Raw genomic sequence first — 26,630 nt, 5'->3', positions numbered from 1 at the left:
GCAAGGCAGAGAGAGAAAAGCAGGCATGCATGCAAAATTTTTTTATTGAACTTGTATAGATTACACAGCTTGCAAAATCGTCATCGCTATAGAAAGATTATTTCACATCATGCAAAGCTCAGTGCTTCTGCAAACACAGGGACCTTAGATGGATGGGAAAGAAATACATTTTAGCCCAAAGCTTTGTTTCTCACATTAAGTTGCCGGAAAAAACACATTCTAAATTACAGCAATCAGATAAATGCATTTTGCATTTCTCAAGTAGTTACTCTACTAGGCTGAGGTTGGCAGTTTGCCTAGAAGTTTTTATCTCTGCAGTAGGCTCAGCTCCCAGCTCAGCAGAGAATGAAAAGTTGAGCCAGACACACTCTGTATATGCACTGTGTATATGCTCCAATCTTTTCAATAGGGTTGGAGCAAAATTGGCTTCACTCCCCATTTTATTCTTCAGCAAAATCTACTTTATCTGATCCTCTGTGCCAATGCAGGATGGGACTCTATCAATGATCACGACCAAATTACACAAGACTAGAAAAATGCTATTCTACAAGGACATGACCATAGGTGAAAATTCCCCTGCCAAGATATACACTTCTAATCATTTCCTACTAAGTTGAGGTTTAAAGGTGACGATTGCCATGCACTAGAAGAATAAATATCAGCGGTTAATTTCAAACTATATATAGATCGACAAACGTCTGTCAGATCATATCTCTCTTAACATAGCTTGAGTTGTTGTCTTCTCTGATTCTGAAAACATTTCCAAAATGATCCTTTTAATTTCATTCTTAATAGGGATACAGATCCTTGATGCATTGGCTACCTCTCCACCTCGTCAGTTTCTTTACGCACCGTGCAACTCTTCAAACGTAAAGGATGCTGCGGAAGCAGCCATTAATGAACTCAATGCACATCGGAGCGAAGGCTACGTTTTTAGAGTCCAACGTATTTTTAATGCCCAAGAAATACGCGAGGTAAGATCTCTTCCTTCTACTGACTTTCTTTTTCTTCCACTCAGCGCCAACCATTCTGATGTTGAATCGTGGTGGCACTGATGTATCAGGACAGGAAAATAAAAGCTATAAAATCACTTGATAGCATCCAAGAGATACAGGCTACTCTTCAATCTACAGGGCACCCAGATTCTGCTAGCCTACATTTGATAAACCTAATGCTTCCCTGAATGAAGTAAGTGTATTGATCCCTCTGGTCATTCCTACTCTTAGTTTTGGTTAAATGGGACTGGGTAATATCTGTCCAAGACCTTCTGAGTTAATCCATTGAGATCCAGTTTCATGATAATGGATAAATCATTCTTTGCTAGGATTAAAATAAATATTTTGCCACCTAGGGCAAACCTTTTAAAGCAAACTGTGATTCTGAGGACACTGGTGCCTTTTGAATTTGTTATAAAAAGTTCCAACATGCTTCAGTCTTTTTCTGTCTCCAACTCTCCAAATGAACAGGGTCTGTGATCGATATATCACTTAAATATTCTGAGAGAAGTGGGGGAATTGGTGTCCTAAACTCAGAGAGGGAAATTTAAACAAGGGGGAATAAACAGAAAAAAGTCAGAAGTGATTAACTGAACCTGTCCTAGGTTCCCCAAAGTAACCAATTCCGCAGTGAAGGGCTCTATCCATGGCAACGTTAAAATATCAGGAGATTCATCCTGAGGTCTACACGTTCTCTTCCCTTTCATCAAAGAGTAAGTGGCAGCCCAGCAGCATCACACCAGAGCTGCAAAACTTGTTGGTATGTGCACAATGTTGTTAAGCAGGTTTTAAAAATAGCCTTGCATCAAAAGACCGTCTCAACGAGGCTTATTGGAAAGCGAGATGAGGGGCATATAGTTGAAATCAACTGGATACAGTGGAAGCTGCTGGGTTTATCTGAGAGGGCGGATGGTTTCTTGAGCTCAAGTGAGAGTTGGTTAACCTGCTTAAGACGATGGACATCCTGCTTTGCCCTTTCAAGTGTTTTCCTTTGCTTGTCTATAACAGGAGGGAAATACTCTTTTCTACCTCGTTTTGGATGTGTTAGAAACCGAATGCCATGTCCTGAGCAGGAAATCGTGGAAAGAATGCAACATTAGAAGATTTTATGAGACAGTAAGTAAGCAATCTACCCATTTAAAGAACGACCAATGGGGTTTGGAAGGAAATCAAATCTGGGGTTTGAACTGATAAACAAGCCAGAATAGCCTTCATCATTTCTCTCATCTTGTCACTGACTCCTTGGCATGTCTATGTTCACAATAATTCTCTGTACTGAATTGCCATTTCAAATCAATGGCATTGTACGCATGAATCCCTGCATTTGAAGGAAGAGAGACAAATGGATCCAACCTCCGCTCACTAAAGGAACTAAACAGAAACCCTTCATGACACAGGGCTCTCAAACCATCTGGTAAACCTATTCTGGGACTGAAAGATCTAATTTCTCTTAGCAGAACAATTCCACTGTCCCACAGCATGGAGAGTTTGATTTTCCTTGTTTTGGAAGGAAAATAAACTTGAGTCTAAGGTCTATGTGTGGGGGAAACCTACCATGTTTGATCACATAACATGTAAAAAAAAAATAGGCAGCACTAACAAACTATCATCTCTTTTTCCAGGTCTATGGCCAGTGCAAAGTAATCATTAACTTCAACAGGCATTCAGACGATTGGCACTTGCGCAATTATGAGTGTATTTTACAACCAGGTATGTATTTCCCATGTAGGTTTGCAAGAAGTGTCTATCCAAGCACAGATGCCTCCCAATTGCTAAATAACTATGATCCTGATCAGATACAGGTTTGATAGAGGAGCTTAAATTTCAAGCTGATCCAAGCTTTCCGTATTTCGGACCATTTAAATGTGCAAGCTCAAATTCAAATGTCTTCTCTCACTTTATTAAATGAAACGCTTGCTTTTCTAAAGTTTCTAGTTCAGCTATTGTGGATCTTAGCCCCGATTGCCCAGTGCCCGGAGATCCTTCTGAAGCCACTTTTCAGGAGAGAGCAGCAGAGACCCCTGAGCTCCATTTTCTCTGGCAGAGACACTGCAGGAGGATCCTTTGCTGTTTCCAGGCCGTCCCTGCGGGCCCAACCTGAGCACCCCATGGGGCAGGTGCGGCCCGCAGGCCTTGAGTTTGACACCCCTGCATTAAGGCATCAGGCTAAAACTGGGTGACCGTGAATTATAGTCCCGCCTTGGGCCAGCAATGACCTTGGGCCAGCCACTTTCTCTCAGCCCTAGGAAGTCACTTCTGAAAAACCATGCCAAGAAAATTACAGAGACTGATCCAGGCAGCCTCAAGGAATCAGATACGATTAAACAGAAGTGCGGGGCGGAATCCAAATTGAGTTTGTTTGGGGGGATTTAAGTCTCATGCTGATTGGTAGAAGGAGGCTTAATTTTCAAGCTGATCCAAGCTTTCTGTATTTCAGTTCATTTAATTGTACAAGTTCAAATTCAAATGTCTTGCCTCATCTTATTAAATAATGCTTTTCTATTTTGTTGATGATGAAGAGAAACAAAATTTGAATAATAAAATATCTATAGAAGAAATTAGGAAGGCAATTGGAACACAAAAAGCAAATAAGACCCCTGGCCCAGATGGAATTCCTTTGGAATTCTATAAGGAATTCCAAGAAACAATAGAGGAGATATTGGTGGACTTGTACAATGAAGCCCTGGAGAATGCTAACATGCCTAAATCATGGTTGGAAGCATATATTACGCTTATTTATAAAGAACAATCAGGCCCACAAAAAAAATTCAAAACTACAGACCAATATTACTTTTAAATGTAGATGACAAAATAATGGCTACAATATTGGTGGAAAGATTAAAGAGAGTATTAAGTAGAATTATCCACGCTGATCGGAAGGGCTTCCTCCCCCATAGGCAAATAAAAACAAATACAAGAACCATTATGGATATATTAGAATATTATGAAGTATACTCAACCAAGACAATGGCACTGATATTTTAGACGCCCAGAAGGCTTTTGACAACCTGAATTGGAACTTCCTTATTAAACAACTGATAGGCATGAAATTTGGTGAACGTTTTATAGGACTTTTTAAGACAATTTATAACATGCAAACCGCAAAAATATTAATAAATGGAGAAGATATAGACACCATAAAGATAAATAAGGGAGTAAGACAAGGCTGCCCCCTAGCTCCTCTACTGCATATATTGGCAGAATCTCATCTGCCATCAGGCTACGGAAGCCTGATGATGGCAGATGAGATTCTGCTGAAACGTCGCTATATATATATATATATGTCTGTTTTAAATGTATGTCAAATAAATGTTTTTTTCTAGAATAAAAAATTTTTAATTTTTTTTTTAAATAACGCTTTTCTAAAGTTTCCAGTTCGGCTATTCTGTATATTTGCCCTGACTGTCCCATCAGTGGAAATACTTCTCAACCCTATTTTCAGCAGACTGCATGGGAGACGCTGGCCAAATTCAATGCTGAAAATGAACATAATCATTATTTTCGCCTTGAGAAAGTCACCATAGCTAATTTACAGGTAAAGTTGAAATAAAGCATTTTTCAGCAAGAAAGTTGATGCTGTATCTTTGATTCGAAAAAGACTGCTACAGGATATAGGCAAACCTAGAAATTAAAAATAATAAATGGAAATAATCCCAGAAGAGTGTGACTGACCTGCATTATCAGCAAAGAAAGTGCAGAGCCAGATTCACAAGGTTTGCAGGAATCTGATGTAAAGTTGATTTTAGTTTTTATCTATCCGAGGCCTTCCAAGGAGTATCTAATTTCTCTCATGGATGGAATTTCACCTTTGGACAAGGTGACATTCTGTTGATTACTGAATATAAATATTGTTATTTATAGGAAACTTTGACAACGTCCTACCAGTTCTCCAGGGCCTAGTGCTGAGAATTATGGAGACTCTACTGGAGGGCCTCAGGTTAATAAAGATTGGGAGGACACCTAAGATTAGGAGGGGGAACTTCCTATAGACAATGTGGCCCACTCCAACTCCTTGTCTATGACTTTTTACAGTGGGTCGTTGGTCCTTCCTACTTTGTGGAATACACCATCCACGAGACTTCCTGTCCCAAAAGTCCACCTGTGTCTGACATCACTCAGTGCCCCCTCCTCCCAGTTGAAACTGCAGTAAGTATTCACCCATCTTGCATAAAACCTATCTTGCCATTATGGCTCAATGCCTTCTTTCTCAAGAACCAACTTTTCAACTACTCATATCATGTTCTTTTTATTCATTGTCTGTGCAATCTTTAACAACTCAAGAGGAATGCTATTCCACTTCGTTTGCATCTGAATTCAAGTTTAGTGTTTTGTTTTGTTTTAAATTTCCCAACCCAACCTATTGATCATAAGATTAATTCAGTTTTCACTGATGATGTAAAGCTGTTCAATACCACAGACAATACTGCTACCCTTCAAAAAGATCTTGACTATGTATCAGAATGGTCAAACAAATGGCAACTTCAAATCTCAACAAATAAATGCTCTGTCTTACATATTGGCAAAAAAAATCAGAAAATAAAATACAAGCTGAATAGTCAAGATCTTGTTGATGATCCAAGCTCTGTAAAGCAGTGGTCCCCAACCTTTTTTGTGCCGCGGCCAGGTACCAGCATCACAAAATCATCCATGGCCCGGTACCGGCATCAGCACGCATGGCAAGGAGAGCCGAGCGACCGGCCAACCAGCCGTCCCCCGCTTCTCCCTGCCACCTTCAATTCCTCCTTTGTACCTGTGTCGATGGGCTTTGCGACAGCTTCGGGACGGTCGCTCGGCTTGCCTTGTCTTGCGTGCTGAAAGAATCCTTGCGCCTTAGTTTTGTTCGAAGCCGCCCCCTCAATGAAACTAAGGCGCAAGGATTCTTTAAGCACCCAAACACCGCTTTCTACCCGGAAAAGCTCACCGGAAGCACTTTTTCATCAAAACAAGATGGCGGCGCCCAGCAAACCGGCGGCCCGGTAGAAATTGTTCCACTGACCGGTGCCAGTCTGGGGACCGGTGGTTGGGAACCCCTGTTGTAAAGGACCTTGGAATAGTCATCTCTAATGACCTAAGTGCTAGAGCCCACTGTAACTACATAGCCAAAAAGGCATTAAGAGTATTCGAATACAGCTCATCAGTCTGGAACTCTCATTATGTATCTGATATTAGCACAGTTGAGAAAGTCCAGAAATATTTCACAAGAAGAGTTCTCCACTCCTCTCCTCGTTGTAGAATATCTTATGCCACCAGACTTGAAATTCTAGACCTAGAAAACCTTGAATTACGCCGTCTTCGGTCTGATCTAAGTATGGTATATAAAATCATACATTGCAATGTCCTACATGTCAATGAATACTTAGCTTCAACCATAACAACACAAGAGCACACAACAGATACAAAGTCAAGGTTAACCGCATCAAACTTGATTGCAGGAAATATGACTTCAGCAACAGAGTGATCAATGTCTGGAATACTCTACCTGACTCTGTAACCTCACAGGGTTTATGTGGTCTGTATTTGTGTTTCTGTATGCATTTCTTTCTATATGTATTGGCTGTATTTCCTTTCTAGTTCATCTTTATTATGTATTTTATTTTCTTCACCTTGTTTTCTTATATTATGAGCCAACCAGAGTCGGTCTGGAGCTGTTGCAGTGCCAAATGTGGATAAATAAATGACATAAAAATGAAGAAAACTGATGAATCACATCATGGCACAGGAAAAGGAAGGATTAATATCTTTCCATAAGAAAAGTAATACAATCTATTTTTTTTTTCAAAATACTCTTCAGTGTTATACCGCTTTAACAATTGCATCACCTTGAAAAATTCTATGTGAGGTGTCTAGCCCAGATTGTACAAGCAAAATGAATGAGAAAAGGAAAGATTTTAAGCTTCTAATAAGCATAGCTCCAGATTCAGCTTTGCCATAGAGTCTTCGTCCACTTTAAGTGGCCATTTTGAGGAAAAGAAATGACATGCCAACCATAGAGACTAAGGAAAAGGCCTTTTGATATAGGATACCCAAAGAACATTTTACACTGCTGTCCCACAGCATGGTAGAAATACCTGAGCAAGTTAATTTTGTTTTGTTTTGTTTTTGTTGATGAACCTTTTCTCTTTTGCTCTAGGAAAGAGGTCTATGTAAAGGCTCTGTGACAAACAGTGAGATAGAAAAAAAGAAATATATCACCGTAGAATGCCATTTCTTCCCACGTCCGGTAAGTTCCTCAGTCACCTATCATCTGCAGGAAACATTCATTCCTGGCTTGCAGAACAATTTACTATTTAAAACTCATTGACTGGCTAAATTAAGCAAATAGAGTAAGATCTGCTGCAGAAGGGTATTGTAAATTACTTTTAATAATGATCTTTGTTATTAAATGAAATAGAAACAATTGAACAACATTCCCCCATACTCCACAATTGAATAAGTACACAAACAAGTTCATAGGTAGCTGTCATGGTATGTGGGAAAGAACTTGGTATTCTTTTAATTCTGTTTGATGTAGCCTTAGAAATAAGGAAATAAAATAGAATTAGCTCACCTGGTTGGGTTTACCTGGTAAGGCTGACAGTAATTAAAATCTGCCTGTGAGATAGTACAGTGGAAAGATGTGAACACAGCTGCCTTTCACAAAACAAGTAAGCACAATCGATAATCCCCATGTGGTCAACCCCCTAAGACAGTGGTCCTCAACCTTTGGGGCATCAGGGATGCAGGCTGGAGAGAGGTTTTTCCGCGGACTGGAGGTGGTATAATTTTGCGTGCTGCCTGCATCCTGTGGATGGAGCTTTGCTTGTTTGCACAGACCGGTTTCTGGCCTGCCACGGGGATTGGGGACCCCTGCCCTAACCCACTTTTCTGTATCTTTTGTCTTATTAGCCACCAGTTATAGAGGAACAGACTCTGCAATCCACATCTGAGCCCCAGGAGCCTCCAAAGCAGAAGGAAACAGTGGGGCAGGTGATCTACCATTACCCTTGGAGCAAGCAAGCCGTACCAGAAGTGCAGGAGCCCAATCCAACCCCTAGTCCCACATTTGCTTCTCCAGAAGAAAAAGCCCATTCTCTTTTGGCCAAGCTAGCCAAGCCGGGCATTTTTCCCTTTCCCAGAGGGTTTTCAGTTGAATGCCCAGGAGACATTCAAGTACAAGTCCACGGCCTTGAACTGCCTTCACGGCCACAACCTGAAACCTCCTAAACAAAGAATGATGTACAAAACTGAAACCTAAATTCATAGGAAACAGAGCAAAACCCTCTGGATGAGCAAGGAGAGGAAAGGAAGGAAAGTCATTCTAGAGCTCTTTCATTACCAATAAGAATCTGGAAATGTGGGCATAGACAGGATTGATATGTGTGAGCGTATTAGAAAATCTTTTAGATATGAAAATAAATAAATCTTGGCAATAAAGCTCCTTTTTCATGTGCTCTTTGGATTAAGTTCAACATAGCAGTGAAAGCCAAATTGTTATTCATACTGTTAGTGTTTGGGGACAAACCCCCAAACAGAATGTGCAGCAGCAGTCAAGCCAGGCAGCCAAATGAGAGAGGAAGGGCCCTAGAGTTTACACACACTGATGACAAAAACACTGTTTGTAGTTTAAATAGTTGTTTAATCCAATTAGAGTTTAAACATTGTCAATCAGTCCATATGTCATTCACAAATACATCCATTCAGTAACTTAGTCCATTTACTAGTCAGTTCTATATCCTTATCTGCTTGTAAAGATATCTTCTCTTCTGATACCTTTCCTTTTGAAGACAACGCTGAGTATTCACAGGATATCAGCACATCAATGAAATAGTCCTTTCATTCAGGTATTCAAACAGTTGTAGCAAACAGTAGCAAACAAAACAGTAGCAAGCAGATAACAAGCAGAGAGAGGTTACGTTTCTCTTACTGCCTTTTATTGCCGTTTGTAACCGCACCCTTAATTAGTTAATTACAAGCAGTTTTGTGCTTAAAGCTACAAGTTACAAACTCCCAAACCTTGGTTTATATTTTTATTCACCCAAACTTAGTTGGTGTATCAATGTTATACCCAACACATACATTCTGCTATATTTCTATAATTATGGAATTGGAAGAGAGAAAAAGAGAGACAGACGGATAGACATAGAAAGTCAGCTCTCTTAGCACACTAAAATATGAAATATGGTCTCTAAATTCAAGACATTGAGCCATAAATAAGCAAGTCACAATGTGACAGGCCACATTGCTAGGGTCCATCTTCCCATTATTCTCACAGTCATTCCCTACTCTGATTTAATGCAACCACAATGCACAAATAGAAAAAGAAGGTATTGTGGATGATGGGTACTTATGACCTCTTCTTTCTACGAGGAGGTCAAAAAACACACAATAAAACTGAAAACACTGGAAACAGAACTCCCTCAGGTTATGTATAATGATGTACGGGAATGAGTGGCAGCAAACATTGTAATTGGCATAACAGATAGGCTGTTCAAACATCCTTGCAACATGTAAAGCCCTTTTGTGACATTTTGTGCATTTTAAAGGGATCATACACAAAGCCCGACAAATTCTGTTGCATTTATAGATCTTTGTTGCCAACAGAAGACAATCTTTTCATGTGCCTAAAGACCATCATAAGACTTCCCTCCCTCCCTCTATGAAGAGTTATAGATTTTTTCTTATACGTACCCATTTCATGTATTCATAACTATGTATACACTTATACTTATTATCTTGTAAACAATTGACAAATCAAATACATACATACATACATACGTAACTGTATGTTCTGGACTAGCAGGCTCGAAAGCCTGCAACTCTGATTGGCCCGCTGATAGCGGATCGTGATTGGTCACCTCACTTGTCAACCAGGCCACTTTTACAGCCATTTGCAGCATCCTGTAGTCATGTTTGTCAGGATTCCGGCAGTTGCCCTAATTAAATCATGCACCTTGAGCCAAACGTCAAAAACTTCAAAGGATTTATTAGGTGCTAACATGTCGATATGGCCTGTATGTAGCTGATTCCTATGCATGTTTTAGAGTTGCCAATGTGATCATGTTTTACAGTGGCTTTGCCCAAAAAAAATGCAATTTACTTCCACTTTCCAGCAAAACCACACTGATAGAGAACCACTGGTTCCCTCATTGATCTGATTCTGATTTCTTATTTTCATTTTGAAAATGATTTTTTTAAAAAAATTATATACAAGCAATAGCAAACTATTCTCATCTTGTGAATGAACCTACGTGGATATGTCCGTTAGATTGCCAACAGTCCAAAAAGATAAGATTCATAGCCACACTTTCCTGATTTTAAGAATACCCCCATCTAAAATATCATTTTTACCTCCCAGACTTTAAGCCCCCAAATGTAAATTTTAAAGCTTTGTCTAAAATGTAAAGACATGGAATCAATCATTAACCAATCCATCATCCTCCACTTAGAAACAAACTACCTACTCTCTAATAAACAATTTAGTTTCAGGAAAAAACTATCATATAATCTGCAACTCTTACGCTGCAAAAACATATAGACTACATAACTTGGGCAAAGCAAAAGACGCAATCTACATAGACTTCTGTAAAGCCTCTACATAAATGACCTCTGTGATCATATCAAGAGCAACTGCGTTCTCTTCGCTGATGATGTAAAGCTGTTCAATACCACAGACAATACTGCTACCCTTCAAAAAGATCTTGAATGTGTATCAGAATGGTCAAACAAATGGCAACTTCAAATCTCAACAAATAAATGCTCTGGCCTACATATTGGCAAAAAAAGAATCAGAAAATAAAATACAGGCTGATTAGTCAAGACCTTGTTGATGATCAAAACTCTGTCAAGCATCTTGGAATACTCCTCTCTAATGATCTAAGTGCTAGAGCCCACTGTAACTACATAGCCAAAAAGGCGTTAAGAGTTGTTAACCTAATCTTACGTAGCTTTTCCTCTGGTAATAGTACACTAATAACTAGAGCATACATAACATTTGCTAGACCAACACTTGAATACAGCTCATCAGTCTGGAACCCATATTACATATCTGATATTAACACAGTTGAGAAAGTCCAGAAATATTTCACAAGAAGAGTTCTCCATTCCTCTACTCATTGCAGAATTCCTTATACCACCAGATTCGGAAATTCTAGACCTAGAAAGTGCTGCACACTGCTGGCTCATATTTAGCTGGTTGTCCGCTAAGACTCCAAGATCCCGCTCCACAGTTCCTGCTATTGAGCCTGGTTTCACCCAGTCTATATGTGTATTTTTTGGTTTTTCTTGCCTGAGTGCAGGACTTTACTTTTCTCTACATTGAATTTCATTTTGTTAGATATGGCCCAGTGTTCTAGTGTGTCAAGAACCATCTGGATCTCGAGCAGTGGTGGTATTTAAATTTTTTAATACTGGTTGTAGGCATGGCTTAATTTGTGGGTGTGGCTTGGTGGTCATGTGACTGTGTGGACATGGCTTGGTCACATGGCCAGAAGGGCAGGGGATTTGTGGCCATGTGACTGGGCCATGGCCATGTCTTTGTAATATGTGGGTGGGCGTGGCGCCTTAGCGACCATGTGAGCGCAACCATGTGAGCAAGTGTTCTAAATTCTTTTTTTTTTTTTTTTTTCTTTTTTTTTTTTTTTCCCCCCAAATCATCTTTTTTTTTTTCCCCGCCCCCGCATAAGGGTCGAGGAGCTCAGGCGCCCCCTTAAGGTTGTGGAGTGGTTGCTTTCTTAGCAAGTGTTGCCCAGACCCCGCCGGAGGGGAGCTCAGACACCCCCCCGCCCGAGGGAGAAAAGTGGAGGAGGGGATTTGGGGCCGAGGGTCAGGAAGAGAGGCGGGAAAGCTCTTCCCCAATTCACCTCTCCTTCTCCCATCCCTAGGACCTGAGGGGGGAGGATTGAGGGGGGGGGGGGGGGGGGGGGAGGGTGAGCTGAGAGGGGGAGCAAGGAACGGAATCATCGAGGTGAAGGAGGGAGGAAAGGCAGTTCACCAAACCCAGCACAGAGAAAGAAGGAGTAGGTGGAAGCCCAAAAAAGGACAAGGGGAGGAGGAAGGAGAACTCCGGAGCCACCCGGGGCCTGCCGCCCCGGGCGACTCCCACACCCGTTCTTTTATCGGGGGGGCAAGGTGGTGATGCAAGGAACCACCACCACGCTGCTACGGACACCCCGAGACCTAGCAGTCTGCCCTGTGGGGGTTTTTCACCACTTTCAGTGAGTAACACGAGGGCCAAAAAGGAGATAAACCACAGCCGCCACCAAGGATGGGGTGGCCCAAATTCTCAATGGGGGGGGTGGAAGCAAAAACCCCGTCTTCTCTCCTCCTCGGGGGAAGGGTCACACGCTGACGGGGGGGAGTAGGTGGAATGGAAGTCAACGAGGTTGTTCCGGCTGGAGCCGAGGCAACGTGATGTTAAAAGAAATCAAAAATCTTCCACCGTTTTTTTAGCCCGACCTAGCGCACCCCAGCCACGACCGGCACAATACCAGACACACAGAAAAGGGAGGAGAGGGGAAAATAGGGGACCCCGTCAGCTTATTCCCTCTCCCTTCCTCTAGGCCCAAAGGAGGGAAATGAGGGGCAGACCAGCCCAACCCGAAGGGGCTCCCCGCAAGCCCCCCGAGGGCCCCCCCCCCGTTTGTCCGGGGATAGTTTCCGGGGCCCGCCCCCCCACCCCGTTGTTGGCCCCGCCGGACCGGCCCCGCCGAAGAGGCCCCCCGCCCGGGAGAAAGAAAAAAGCCCGAGGCCATGTTCTGGGTCTCCGACGCACACACCCCACCTAGCTGCCCGGGGCTACCACCCAGGCGGAAAGTTAGGAGAGTTAAATTGGGAAAAAAAAATAGGGGGGATTTGGGTAGGAGAGGCCAGAGGGTTTTACAGTTTTGGCGACACACCAACACTGCCAGTTTCGAAAAAAATAACCGTTAAAACACCCATTTTGCCTCTTCGTTAGATCCGTTACTACTATATCTAAAATTTGGAAGCCGTTTTCATCAAGTCAACATAAAATATTTGGAAGAGTATTGGGCCTAAGACAAAAACCTGGCACCCCCACGCTTACTTCCCAAACCAAGCACTACCCATAGGTTTAGCCGCAGCCACTGGGGGATCATCCACTTTTTTTTAGCTACAAAAAGTGGTTGTAGTTTACTGGTCAATGCCTGCTAAATCTAATAATATCCACATTATTTTTTGGTCTACTAATTATTAACTTTGTTGGAAAAAAAAAATAAAATAAATTAAATAACCTAAATACATCCATTCTGTTTATATTATGCAATCAATTTTACAGATTAAGTTTAAAAGTAAGGACACCCAAGTAAAAAAACAACATGTTTATGATTTTAGCAAAAGCTCTTCAAACCTTTTGTCTCTAATTAAAAGGTATTATTCTAATTAGCGCCAACTAAGGAACACTTTGGTTCCATTACTCAATTTTTCACCATCACAACTCCTTAGTAAGACTGCTCCCAAAGGCCTCAAAAACGCAAAAAAATCGAAGAAAGTTACATTTTTGGCCCAACGATTTTTATGCCAAATATTTTAAAAAAATCTCCACTTTTTTTTCACCAGCATTTGGGTCCAACAGGACACCACCCATGGGGGGGGGGGGATTTGGGAAATCACTCTTTTGGCACCCAAGAGAGAGTGTTTTAAACTTGGTAGCTTAAAAAAAAACAAACTCAAGTTAGTCCTTAGTTTACCTGACTAGTCAAACAACAATAAGGCTCCAGAAAAATTTTTTATTCCTGTCATTTTTACCCAATTTTAATTTATCCAAGACATTTTAAGAATTATAGATTACGTTCTCAATACAATTACCCTGCTTATTTACTTATGTTTTCCGCAAAAAAAAACAACAAAACCTCCTGGCTTCATTAAGGCTATTTTATTTTTATCTAAATACAAAAACACTACTTAAGCCCCTTTGGAGTTTTTTTTAAAAGGGATTTTTTTTACTAGCCTATGTGTTAAACCAATCCACGTTTGAGTAAAAAACTGTAAAAAGTGCGGTTTAGAGAACCATACGAGACTGTAATAATGTGTTTTTATTAAAAAACTATTAGTAGGTTTTGGAAAAAAAGAAATCTTGCTTAAACTTGTTTTCAGGAGGAAGGAGTTACTACCCATTAAGCGGTGGGGGGGAAAACACCCATTTTCGGAACATTTTTATCTACTCCTTTCCTTTTTATATTTTGCATGGTTGTTATTTCAAATTAAAAAATTGGACAGAATCACAAAAGAAAAAGAAGGTATAAGGGGTCCAACGCCAACCAGTGCAGGAACCCAAAACAACTCAAATTTCTTTTAGTATGTGGGCCTATCCAAGTTTTAACCAAAAGTTTTCAAAATTTATTTTTAATTAAATGTTTTTCACGCCGGGTCCCCGAAAAAAAAAAAAATGTTCTACTCTTCTAGGACCCCTGTACCAAGGGTGGCCCCCCCCGTCCTTTTCCAAAAAAAACACACACACTAAAGTTTTAACTTCAGGACTGGGCATTCTCTTCGACATTTACATCTCTCTAAGCCTCCAAAAATACAATTTTGAGAGCTTACTTTTCCTTTGCCTAAGTTTCACCCACAAAAAAAAAAAATAGTGAATTAAAGTTTTTATTTTTATTTATTTTATTGTTTCCAAAAAAAAATAGAAAAAAATAAACAAACACAACAAAAACAAACGTAAAAAGGTGGGCAACAAAAAAAAGTATGACAAAAAGAACAAAGACAGAAAGAGTGTGGGGGCCACACCCCCCAGACCTCTAAGAATCGTTAGGGAAAAGGTTTGATTAAGTTTTGGGGTTTGACACCAAGCGGGGGAGTTTAAGGCAACACCACTCTGCTTTAAGTCGATTTTTTAAAGTTTGAGTATTAGTTTAATCTATTTTCTAAGTTATAAGTGTTTGTAAATTTAAAAGTAAGACGTTGAAAGACAATTTTTACGTTGGAAGAGGGAATAATAGGTTCTGATTTAGCATTTTATAACTTATTAATTTCATAAAAAAAAAAAAAAATAATTCATTTAACCAGGGAAAAAAATGCTTAATATGTAGAAAACATTAAAGAAAAATTTTACTAAAATTTGGAAAAATACAATTTTATTACGTAAAAAGAATTATTGGTAAACGGTGGGTACCAACAGTTATTTTTTTTTTTTTGTTTTTGCCAAAAAATAAAATAAAAAAAAACACAAAAATTTGTTCCTAAAAAAAAACTATTTTACTACCAAGTATTTTTGTTTGTTGCAGTGATTTAAAAACTAAATTAAATCTCATGCAATTGCAGTTTTACAGATATCCCCAATGAAGTTTAAAAGTAGATTCAGAATCCCAAAATTTAATTTTACAGTTTCATTTTTGGCATATTCATTATCAAATATTTGGAAGAAAATGATATTATGTCTCAGTCTGTTTTGTTCCAGAATCTCATTCTATCATTCTATCATAAAGAGAAAAGTATTCCAGATGGATAGCCAGTTTCTGGGGTGGCTATATCATCCAGCTAGAAACTGGGAGAATGAGAATTCTAGTTCCACCTTGTCCATGAAGCCAATAGTGGCCTTGGATCAGCCACTTTCTCTCATCCCTAAGAAGGAGATAATGGGAAGCCACTTCTGAAAAACAAGAAAATTGCCAGGGCTTTATCCAGGAAGTCTCCAGGAATCAGACACAATTAAGCAGAAGGGAAAAAGAATCTGAACTGAGATTGCTTTTGGAGATTCTGGTCTGATGCTGATAGGCACAAGGAGGCAGAGACAGTCTTATGTAACAAACCATTTACAAGCAAAGCCACCAAGTTGAGAGAGCACCAAGGACTCCACAGTCCAATGCTGAGCTACAGATATTATCTTCTGTTGGTCCCTGCTGTTAGTGTTTGGGGATAAACCCCCAAGCAGAGTATGCAGCAGCAGTCAAGCCAGGCAGGCAAATGAGAGAGAGAGTGGGCCCAAGAGTATACACACACTGGAGACAAAAACACTGTTTGTGGTTTTAAAATAGTTATTTAATACACACAGAGATTAAGAAGTGTCATTCAGTCCATATATCATTATCCAGTATATCCATCCAGTTATCAAGTCCATTATCAGTAAATACAATGTCCTTATCTGCTTGTAAATCTTCTCCTCCCGATACCTTTCTCTCAAAGACAACGCTGAATAAACAGCTCACCAAGCAAACAGTCCTTGTGTTCAGTTGAAATGGTATCTGGCACAGTAGCCTCCAGAGTAAGCAGATAGACGTTCCAACACAGCAGGCAGCAGACCAGGAACAGAACCAGGTGCATCCAGAAGCAGGGTCTATTACGTTTCCCTTCCTACCTATATTACTGCCTGCAACCGCACCCACAATGACATTGCAGTTTCTTGCTTAAAGCTACATAGACACTTAATCCTAGGTTTACATATTTATTCAACCCAAACCTGGTTGGTGTATCCATATACCCAACATTCTCCCCTTTTGGGTGATATAAATATGTAATGCCTTTACATTCTAAACCCATATTTTTCACAACTCTCTAGATGCTTAATAGCACCTTGGGCTTTAGTAAAATGATCAGCTACATTGTCCTCCGACATGCAGTACTCCAGCTGTATCAATTTACTCTGTACAGATTGTCTTACATTAAGATACCTCAAATCTGTATGTTTACTTCTCGTTTTAACTGCAATATTAGTGGCCATTTGAATTGCTGCCTGATTATCTTCATGTACAACTATAGGGTAATTTACAGTTATACCCATATCCTTCAACATTTGTTTGTACATAATCAATTCAGTACACAGTAAAGATAAACAGGAGAATTCTGCCTCCATAGTAGACAAACTTATATGCTGTTGCCTAATTGACTTCCAGCCTATTGATGTCTTACCCAGCATTATGGCTGTTCCTGAAGTCGACTTTCTAGTATCTCTTTCTGCTGCAAAACTAGCATCTGCATAAGCACTCAATATGAGATCACCTTTTGGTTCTAAATACAGTGCATGGTGTAATGTACCTTTAAGATATCTTAAGATTCTTTTCAATGCTATCCAGTGACATTGAAGCGGATCATTATTGTGTCGTGCCAGCTGATTAATACTAAAAGCAATATCTGGCCTTGACCAATTGCTAATATATGATAAGCTACCAATCAAAGATTGATATAATGCCTTATCACATTTGGGACTTTGTGTATCCATTTTGCAAATATCCTGACTCATTGGAGTCTTTGCAGGCTTACAAAGTTCCATCTTATAATCTATTAGCAATTTAGATATCTTATCTTCCTGAGATATCTTAAAGCCTTTCTGTGTTCTCAGTATATTCAAACCTAGATATCTCTTTATCTCCCCTAATTGCTTGATTTTTATTTTCTTGGCTAATGATGTTATTATTTCATTTGCTTCATCATTAGTTTTAGTTATCAGAGCAATATCATCAGTAAACAACAATAATAATGATATCTTCCCATTCTTTTCTCTCTTAAATAGACATGGGTCGGCTAAACCAGCTTTAAACCCTATATTGGTCAGTTCCTTTACAATATACTGGTTCCATTCATAGCCCGATTGTTTAAGACCATAAAGGCTCTTCTTTAATAACCAACAATCATTATTATTGTCTCCTTTAAATCCATTAGGCCTTTTCATATACACAGTATGTCTTAGTGGAGCATGCAAGTAAGCAGTTTCCACATCTAAATGGTTAACTATATATTGCTTGCTTGCTGCCCACACTAATGCTGCCCTTAAAGTTGCTGCTTTCAGACTAGGTGCAAATACTTCATCATAGTCTTTTGCACTTTGTCTAAAGCCTTGGGCTACTAGCCTTGCCTTATGGATTGTGTTTCCATCCTTATCTGTTTTTATTTTAAAATCCATTTGCAGCCAATGGGTTTTTCATTACTAGGTAATCTCACGTTTTCATACACTTGCATATCCTTCAAGGATTTCAATTCTTTATTAATTGCTACATACCAATTTTCTTTTTCTTTAGAAGGATATCTTTTAATCTCATCCACAGTATTTGGGATTCTATTTTCCTGGCACACTGTATTAGCCTGGTATCTATCAGGCGGTCTAGAAATACGTGTAGTCCTTCTGGGTATTACTGGGCTTGGTTGAGTTACTACCTGTTCCTCATCCTCAGCTATTTCTTCCTCTAGGGGCTCTACTTCTTCCTGTACTTCTTGCTTTACATTATTTTTAAAGTTACAGGGATACTTAATGGGATTTCTGTATGATTCAATAACCACTTCGTTATTGCTATCCTGCTCTAACTTATCCCATCCTACGTGCTCTAGAAATTGGGCATTGGCACTACATAACACCTTAGATGTGCCTTTCTCCCAAAATCTATATGCCCTATGGTTAGCTTGGTAACCAACGAAGAATAATTGTTTAGCTCTATGTTGCCCTTTATGCCTGAGTTGTGTAGGGATATGCACCCATGCTGGTGCACCAAATGTGTGCAGGTAACTCAGATCAGGCTTCCTGCCATGCCACATAGTGAAGGGTATTTCACCAGTGGTTGAGTTAACCACGTTATTTAATAAATGATTAGCACACATTGTGGCCTCCCCCCACAAAGAATCAGGTAACCCAGAATCAGTTAACATAGTACGGGTCATCGCCGCCTGCAATGTTTGGCCTCGCCTTTCAACAAATGCATTGTGCTGTGGTCTGTATGGTGCAGATGTCTTATGAGCTATTCCAGCTGCCTTTAATCTATTCTGGAATTTGCTATTAACAAATTCCGTACCATTATCTGTCACCAGGGTTATAATTTGCCGTTTGGTTTTTCTTTCAGCAAACTTTAACCAGTTGAAGAAATGTTGATATGTTTCAGTTTTGCTTTTCATTAGGTAGCAAAACCCATATCTAGAGTAATGGTCCATAATGCTCAGTATATATCGAGCACCCCCCATACTGGGTTTCTTTGGACCTATAATGTCTGCAAATACTACTTCTAAAGGTTCTTTAGTTTTGAAACCATTTAGCCTATTTGCAGGCATTATTTTACTCTTATCTTCACAGCAGACATTACAACGCAAATACTTATCACAGGGTTTTAACCTTATTCCTTCAGATAACTCTACTGTACGTTTTAGCATTTTAAAATTCACATGCCCCAAACGTCTATGCAATAAATGGATACATTCATCATGAGGCATGATATTATTAAATACAGTCTGTGCCTCCCCTTTCTTACTATCATGTAAGACATAAAATGTTCCATTTAAAGCTGCAGTTACCTTTTTGTTATCTCTCTCCAGTATGCACTTATTATTATTAAATGTAACCACATATCCTAGTTTATCCAATACACTTACAGAAAGTAAGTTCATCTTTAACTGTGGTACATATAACATGTTTATATTCTGGTTTAAACATGGACAATAAGCAATACCTTCACCCTTGGCCTTGAGGTGCCAGCCATTGGCGAGTGATATACGTTGAGAACTTGTAGACATTTTTATAAACTTTGTCTTATCTCTCGTGATGCAGTGGGATGCACCACTGTCCACCACCCATAAATCATTCTTCATATCACAATTGCCAAACATGGCCAGTTCAAAGGATTTCTTTGGCTTCTTTACATTCTGGCTTTTTTCTTTTCTGCAGAATCTTGCCAAATGTCCTCTGCCTCCACAATTAAAACACTTTTTAATTGTGTATGCCGTCGAAGATAAATTCTCTTCTTCCGGGTGCTTTACTTTACACAGCTAGTTTCTTTCCAGCCTTGAAGATAATTTCTCTTCTTTATTAGGCTTATCTTCTCTCAGCTGGTCACGTTCAAACCTTCTCCTGGCTTCTTCTAATAGCCTGCCAGTAATCTCAGTTACTGATAAACTGTCTTTTGGCAATACCTCTAATGCAGTCACAAAATCATCATAGCTTCGATCCAGAGAAGACAATATGATGTATACTTGTTGCAACTCATTAAATATAAGCTCTTTTTCTTGTAATTCTTGAAAAATGCTTTTCATACAGTTTAAATGAGTTAACATGTCTCCATTCCTTTCAAGATGTGTTCTAAACAGCTTCCGTGTAAGATTGATATGAGCTCCTACACTGTCTCGAACATAAATCCTTTTGAGATTATTCCAGCAGTCTGCAGCATTTTCCACTCCATGAATATGAATGAGTTGCTGGTCAGACAGAGTGAGACCTATGATGCACAAAGCCTGTTCATTCTTTCGTTCATAATCTTGTATCAGTTTATAATCCTCTTCATCATTGGGATTTAAGTTTGATACATCTGATGGGTTTGTTATTATGTCCCACAAACCTTCTCTTCGTAGCAGTAAACTACATTTCATTGACCATGAAACATAGTTTGTTCCATCTAGTCTGGATATCATGGACAGATTTGGCAAATTGACTTGTGCCATTGCTCTTGTGAAAAATAACTATTTAACAAACAGTTTGTATTTACAGTAGTGTGCAACTCCCACCAGCTCTCACTGCTATATCCTGGTTAGTTAGACTGTGCACACTGCTGGGCCCATAACCAATGTTAGTGTTTGGGGATAAACCCCCAAGCAGAGTATGCAGCAGCAGTCAAGCCAGGCAGGCAAATGAGAGAGAGAGTGGGCCCAAGAGTATACACACACTGGAGACAAAAACACTGTTTGTGGTTTTAAAATAGTTATTTAATACACACAGAGATTAAGAAGTGTCATTCAGTCCATATATCATTATCCAGTATATCCATCCAGTTATCAAGTCCATTATCAGTAAATACAATGTCCTTATCTGCTTGTAAATCTTCTCCTCCCGATACCTTTCTCTCAAAGACAACGCTGAATAAACAGCTCACCAAGCAAACAGTCCTTGTGTTCAGTTGAAATGGTATCTGGCACAGTAGCCTCCAGAGTAAGCAGATAGACGTTCCAACACAGCAGGCAGCAGACCAGGAACAGAACCAGGTGCATCCAGAAGCAGGGTCTATTACGTTTCCCTTCCTACCTATATTACTGCCTGCAACCGCACCCACAATGACATTGCAGTTTCTTGCTTAAAGCTACATAGACACTTAATCCTAGGTTTACATATTTATTCAACCCAAACCTGGTTGGTGTATCCATATACCCAACACCTGCCTTCAGATTTGTACCCTTCCCAAAGACAGGCTTCACTGGTTCTGTACTGTTGTGTCAAGGTTGCTAAACAACTGTGACCCTGACTAAATACAGCTTGGTGAGAGATGCTTAATTTTCAAGCTGATAGAAGCTTTCAGCTTTCATTTGTCATTTAAACATACACGCTCATATTTCAAATGCCTTGTCTCAACTTTTTAAATGATACTTTCCCCCCTTCCCTCAAAGATTCCAGTCCTCCCTGCCCCGGCTGTCCAGTTCGCCAAAATGCTTCTGAAGACAGATTTCAGGAAATAGCAAGAGAGAGCCTAGCCAAATTCAATGCTGAAAATGACCACGATCGTTATTTTGCCATTCTTGAGGTCACCAAAGCAAGTTCACAGGTAAAGTTGAGTTGGAGTATTTTTGAGCAAGAAACTTGTCGCTGTATCCTTGATTTGTATAGAGACTGCTACAGAAACCCAGGGTTTCTTCGAAATGTAGAAATGAAAAATAATAGAAATAATTCCAAGAGAGGGCAATTGATTTCTACATTATTGACAAAGGAAGTGAATAGACAGATTCTCAAAGTCTGTAGAAATCTGAGGTTAAAGAAAATGTTAATCTGCCAGAGGACTTTCCTGGGAACTTCCAATTTCCCACATAGATGGGACTCTGATCTTTCTACAATATTACATTCAATTTGATTACTGAATGTATTTGTGTCCCCTTCTTGATAACAACATTTGACACCCTATCAGTTCTCCTAGTGCTAAGAATTATGGGGACTCTGTAAGACTTCAGGTGAATAAAGATTGATAGGGCACCCAAGATTATGGGGACCATTTCCTGCAGACAATGTGACCTACTCTAAATGTTTATGACTTTCTATAGGTGGTTTATGGAATTTTGTATGCTATAGAATTCACCATCCAGGAGACTTCCTGTCCTAAAAGACCACCTGTGTCTGACATCACTCAATGCTCTTTCCTTCCTACTGAAACTGCAGTAAGTATTCACAATCTTGCATAAAACCTAGATTGAAATCGTGGTTCAATACATATCTTCTAAAGAACCAAATTTTACACTGCTCTTATCAGAACAGAACAGAACAGAACAACATAGTTGGAAGACGTCTTCTAGTCCACTGCTCAAGCAGGAAACTACTACTATTTCAGACAAATGATTGTCCAAACTCTTCTTAAAAACCTCCTGTGGTGCAGCACCCATAATTTCTGGAAAAAGTCATTTTACTGATTAATTATTCTAATTGTCAGGAAATTTCTCCTTAGTTCTAGGTTGCTTCTCTCCTTGAGTAGTTTCTTGTTTAGTTCTTTTATTCATCAATGTGTTTAGCAAGTTAGCAAATGAAGAATAACTGGGAGGCAAATGCTCATATTAGCCATAATAAATCCATCTAAACGTAGAAAGAATAACAATGAGGGCAATGGAGGTTTAATGTTTTATTCCTATATTTTTATTCTATTGTAAGCCATCACAGTCACTCAGGACACTAAGATGGGTGGCATATAAATTTAATAAACAAATAAATAATGAAGCACATTGAAGCCTCCAAAGAGGCTAATATTTAAACCTACTTTCAGACCATTATTTTTACCATTCAACTGAAGGATATATGTCACCCTTCTAGAAATGGAGAGCAGGATTAGAGTCGTGTTGGAATGGGCATTGGTGGTATTCTGCTCCAAACAAACTCCATTCCTAGCTGGAATAATCTTATCATCCCAAAAAATTGGTTCTCCAACCTTAAATAAGCCCTTAACAAGTGAAGGAAGAAGTCTGTTTCAGTTAGTTTGCATCTGAATTCAGACATAGTAATTCGTTATTTCCCAAGCCAAACCCATGAACCCTATAGTTAATTATCAATTTCTAAAACTTTGCAGGAGAATGCTACAATGATCAAGGAGTATATCATTATAGCAATATAATTATTAAAATACCAAAATTAATATCTGGAACACCAAAATGAATTTCCTATTCTAGAAAATCAATTTCAATAAATCCATAGAATGGTTTGATTACTATGCTAAGAAAGATTTTAAAATTCTAAAAAGCATAGCAGAAGAATTCAGCTTTCCCATGGAGGCTCTTAATGGGACAACAGAAATGGTCATTCTGATGAGAAATGGCGTGTCAACCAGTGGGAGAAATGGAGAAGGTCTTTTGATACAGAACATCTGATCAACCATATCGAGTGCGATCCCACTGCATATTAGAAATCATGGCAGGTTAAATTTCTTGGATTTTGTTGATGAAAACTTTCTCCTTTGTTCTAGGTGAGAGGCCTATGCAAAAGCTCTGTGATAGGCACCTGGAATGAAGGTTCCAACATTGTCACTGCAAATTGTGAACTCTTTCCACATCCGGTAAGTTCCTAAGACAGATATCATCTGCAGAAAATATTTATTCCTGTGTTGTTAAGCATAGTTTATATTTTAAAACACATTGACTGGACTTCACCCAGCAAACCAACAGATTTCTCAGTTAAATAATAACTCAATGAATCACTACTTAAGACCTGACTTGATTAAGCAGGCAGATGAAAATCTCCTTATAAGATTTTAATGAGATGCCATTATTTTAATAATGATCTTTATTATATTTTGACCTTAAAATTCTGCCTAAAGCCTCTGGAAGTTTATAAAACTTAAAATACAGGAATACAATGAAATCACTAGCAACAATCGAATGACATCCATCTCACAAATAAGTAGAGAAAGAAGTTGATAGGTAATTGTAAATGTATGTGGAAAGAGATGGCACAAAGAGAGCAATAGCAATAGCATGTAAGGCTTGTATATTGTCCCATAGTTCTTTATAGCAATCTCTTTATAATGTAAACATTTTTTGCATATTGCCCCCAACAATCTGGGTCCTCATTTTACCGACCTCCAAAAGATGGAAGGCTGAATCAACCTTGAGCCCTGTCAGCATCAAACTCCAGACTGTGGGCAGAGTTTCCCTGCAATTCTTCACGTTAACCACTAGGACAGATAGCCAGCAGGTGCATAATCGATGGAGAAAGAAGTTCAGAAGTTACGCTCCCTAGTTTCTTGGGCTGTAAAGGAGATGGGTGATTTGTACCTTCAGATTTGCGAGATTTTTTTTTTAATATATCCATACAACAAAGTAGAATTGGACGTGTTTCCTATCCATCCTCCTAGCAAGACTGACAATAATTAAGTTGTTCCTGTGAGGAAGTACAGCTGGAGAGGTCTCCCTCTGTTGCATCTAGAGAGCAGAATCAACTGTCTTGAACATTTCATGAAATAAGTTAACACAACCTATGTTAGGAATAACAAGTTTACCTAACGTAGTTTGGGTAAAATAATATACATAAACTATGATAGTAAGTTTAAGTGCTTGTCACTTTGAACTGCAAAGCATGTACTTTTGGGTGCGGTTGTGAATCGCCATAAGAGGGAGCAAGAGAACCTGTTGAATTGCTGATGATTCCTGACTGGATTGCATGGATTGATGGTTTGTTAACTGCGTGTTTCCCTACTGCTGAGTGGTTGAATGCTGAAGGAAGAAAGGAGGTGTGACTTCTTCATATCTCTACTGCGAGGAGATATATTACTGAACTGATATTTGTAAGTTTAGTGACCTCTTTTTCGACACTGGAATTTGCAACTGAATAATCCCTGGAGGGACTGAACTAGTGAATGAAATATGGACTGTTTTGACTATGCTAAAACTCTTGCTGGAATAAACTATTTAACTAGCACAGTGTATCTGTTTTACTGAGTGTAAGCTACAAAAACGTTTATCTCACATATTTTGCTTGCCTGCCTGACTGCCATGCAGATTCTGCTAGGGTGTATCCCTAACAATCTATAATGTAGATAATGGTCAATTGCCTGAACAACTTTTTGGTATCTTTTGTCTAATCACAGTCTGGGTCTGAACACCAAGAGCTACACCATCTTCATGTTAATGCCACAGAAACATCCACAAAACAGAAGGAAACAGTTGTCAACCATGAACCTTCGAGGGAGCATGCTGTGCCAGGAAGCGAGGAGCCCAATCCAAGCTCTCGCCCTAGTCTTGCTTCTCCACAAGAGATAGCCAAGTCTCATTTGACCAGACCAACCATTCCTCCCTTCCCCAAGGGGTTTTCACAATCAGCTTCATGCCCAGGTGAGGTTGCAATAGAGATCCCTGGTCTTCAACTACCTTCACCGCCACTGGCTGAAGCTTCCCAAGCAGGGAGTGATGTACAACACTGAAAACTTTGTTCAGGAATGTTTCTCCTTCCTTCCCTCCCTTCCCTCCTTCCTTCTTATGACAACAACAGCAACTACTTTTCTGCTCAAGGTAATATCAAAAACATTCAATAAAAGAAACCACGCAACATGACAACCTTTGTAGTGATTATTTCAAAATCAGATTTTTCCTTCCTTTTATTCTTTTGAAACAAATGCACAAACTATGCAGAAGACCCTGGGAGAATGCCAGGTATTTTTCCCATTGTAAGGTGATGCGTTGCGGGTCCCACTACCGGGATGAATTAGTCAGCTGACGACCTGCACCCGGGCAGACTGTCCGGGCGGGCTCCTCTTAGTGGCAAAGATGATAGCGACACAAAGGTTTCTTTTGGTGAGAGGAAGCACAGATAGTACTACGCACCTCTCTTTATTGTGCAGCAAGCGGGGGGTGTTATGTTACACATGAGGAAGTTAGACAGGAATAGGAATATTGCCATATATGGCTACACCTTATGCTATAGCCAACTCACGTTTTACACGTTGCTGTTCCAATAGTGTCGCCCTATATGTGTATTGTATGTGTATTGGGTTTTTGTGCAATAATACGTGACTTCCTACTGATGTGTCATGATATTGCAACAGTAAGGAGCCGAAAATTAAGAGCACCAGTAGTTTTCAACATTTGCACACACACACACACACACACACATATATATATGTTTTCTGAGGTTCTCGCGGGTATTTGTATGTGGGTCTTTGGTTGTTCGGGTTTTCTCCCGTGTAATATTCGCAGTATCTAGGCAATGTTTCGATGAAGTCTCATTCATCATCTTCAGGCTTGTGCTTCTCAGAGTTAGCTTCTCTGAGAGAGAGAGAGAGAGAGAGAGAGAGAGGGAGAGACTACTATAGAAATGTAGCCACATTCTATGGAACGTGGAGTATGAGAGTAGATTATTATTTGACATATAGTTTTTTGACATATACATAGAAATCCAATCATTTCTTTACTTTTCATAAGATGTGTAAAAATACAGCAATGTAGACAATATTACAAAGTGCCAAGGAGCTATTTAGACCAGAATTTGAATGTTGGCTGGGGAATCCTGAGCATTGAAATCCACACATCCAACCAAGGTGGAAAAACACTGAGGCTACTGGTCCAACTCATGGCTTAGTGCAGGAATGCCATTTAAGGTATCCCAGAAAAAAAAACAATCCTCTACATTTTTCTTGAATATATGCAATGAAGGAGACCCAAGATCTCACTTGACCATTGGTTGCCTAATATTGTCACAAGAGCCCTCCCACGAAGGCTTAATTCTGGAAATTTGGAAGTTTCTGCACCAATCATTCATTAAATATATATCCC

The 26,630-nt window shown here is 39.5% G+C and overlaps 2 protein-coding genes across 4 annotated transcripts in view; both read left to right on the top strand.

The window, feature by feature from the left end:
- Positions 1–643: 643 nt before the first annotated feature.
- Positions 644–26,630, top strand: part of LOC113454461 (fetuin-B-like) — a 45,365-nt gene continuing 19,378 nt past the window's right edge. Inside the window, exons 1-7 of one of the 3 annotated variants that reach the window (XM_087933558.1) lie at positions 644–974; positions 2,004–2,111; positions 2,618–2,705; positions 4,364–4,530; positions 5,028–5,141; positions 7,126–7,215; positions 7,881–8,408. In XM_087933558.1, coding sequence (XP_087789684.1) covers positions 768–974; positions 2,004–2,111; positions 2,618–2,705; positions 4,364–4,530; positions 5,028–5,141; positions 7,126–7,215; positions 7,881–8,198 — 1,092 coding nt within the window. In that variant the 5' untranslated portion in view covers positions 644–767 and the 3' untranslated portion in view covers positions 8,199–8,408. Of the gene's footprint in view, positions 975–2,003; positions 2,112–2,617; positions 2,706–4,363; positions 4,531–5,027; positions 5,142–7,125; positions 7,216–7,880; positions 8,409–26,630 lie in introns of those variants that run through there. The other 2 variants (XM_087933559.1, XM_087933560.1) reach the window with 2 other exon arrangements.
- LOC113454553 (fetuin-B-like) lies at positions 21,233–25,415 on the top strand. The gene is made up of 4 exons (XM_087932077.1): positions 21,233–21,436; positions 21,927–22,040; positions 23,330–23,419; positions 24,950–25,415. Exons 1-4 carry the CDS (start codon positions 21,233–21,235, stop codon positions 25,280–25,282), a joined length of 741 nt encoding a protein of 246 aa, XP_087788203.1. The 3' UTR covers positions 25,283–25,415.

This window comes from Pseudonaja textilis, chromosome 4 (genome assembly GCF_049901715.1).
Source record: "Pseudonaja textilis isolate UNSWEBS1 chromosome 4, rPseTex1.2, whole genome shotgun sequence".
Lineage (NCBI taxonomy): Eukaryota > Metazoa > Chordata > Lepidosauria > Squamata > Elapidae > Pseudonaja > Pseudonaja textilis.
Note: the sequence above shows the minus strand (reverse complement) of the source record. Positions and strands in the feature narration are given on the sequence as shown.

Bases quoted from the DNA above. Each gene is read 5' to 3' on its own strand.
- LOC113454553 (XM_087932077.1), top strand. From the start codon at position 21,233: ATGCCTTGTCTCAACTTTTTAAATGATACTTTCCCCCCTTCCCTCAAA. The intron at 21,437-21,926 runs GTAAAGTTGAGT...GACTTTCTATAG, and splicing joins TCACCAAAGCAAGTTCACAG to GTGGTTTATGGAATTTTGTA. The intron at 23,420-24,949 runs GTAAGTTCCTAA...GTCTAATCACAG, and splicing joins GTGAACTCTTTCCACATCCG to TCTGGGTCTGAACACCAAGA.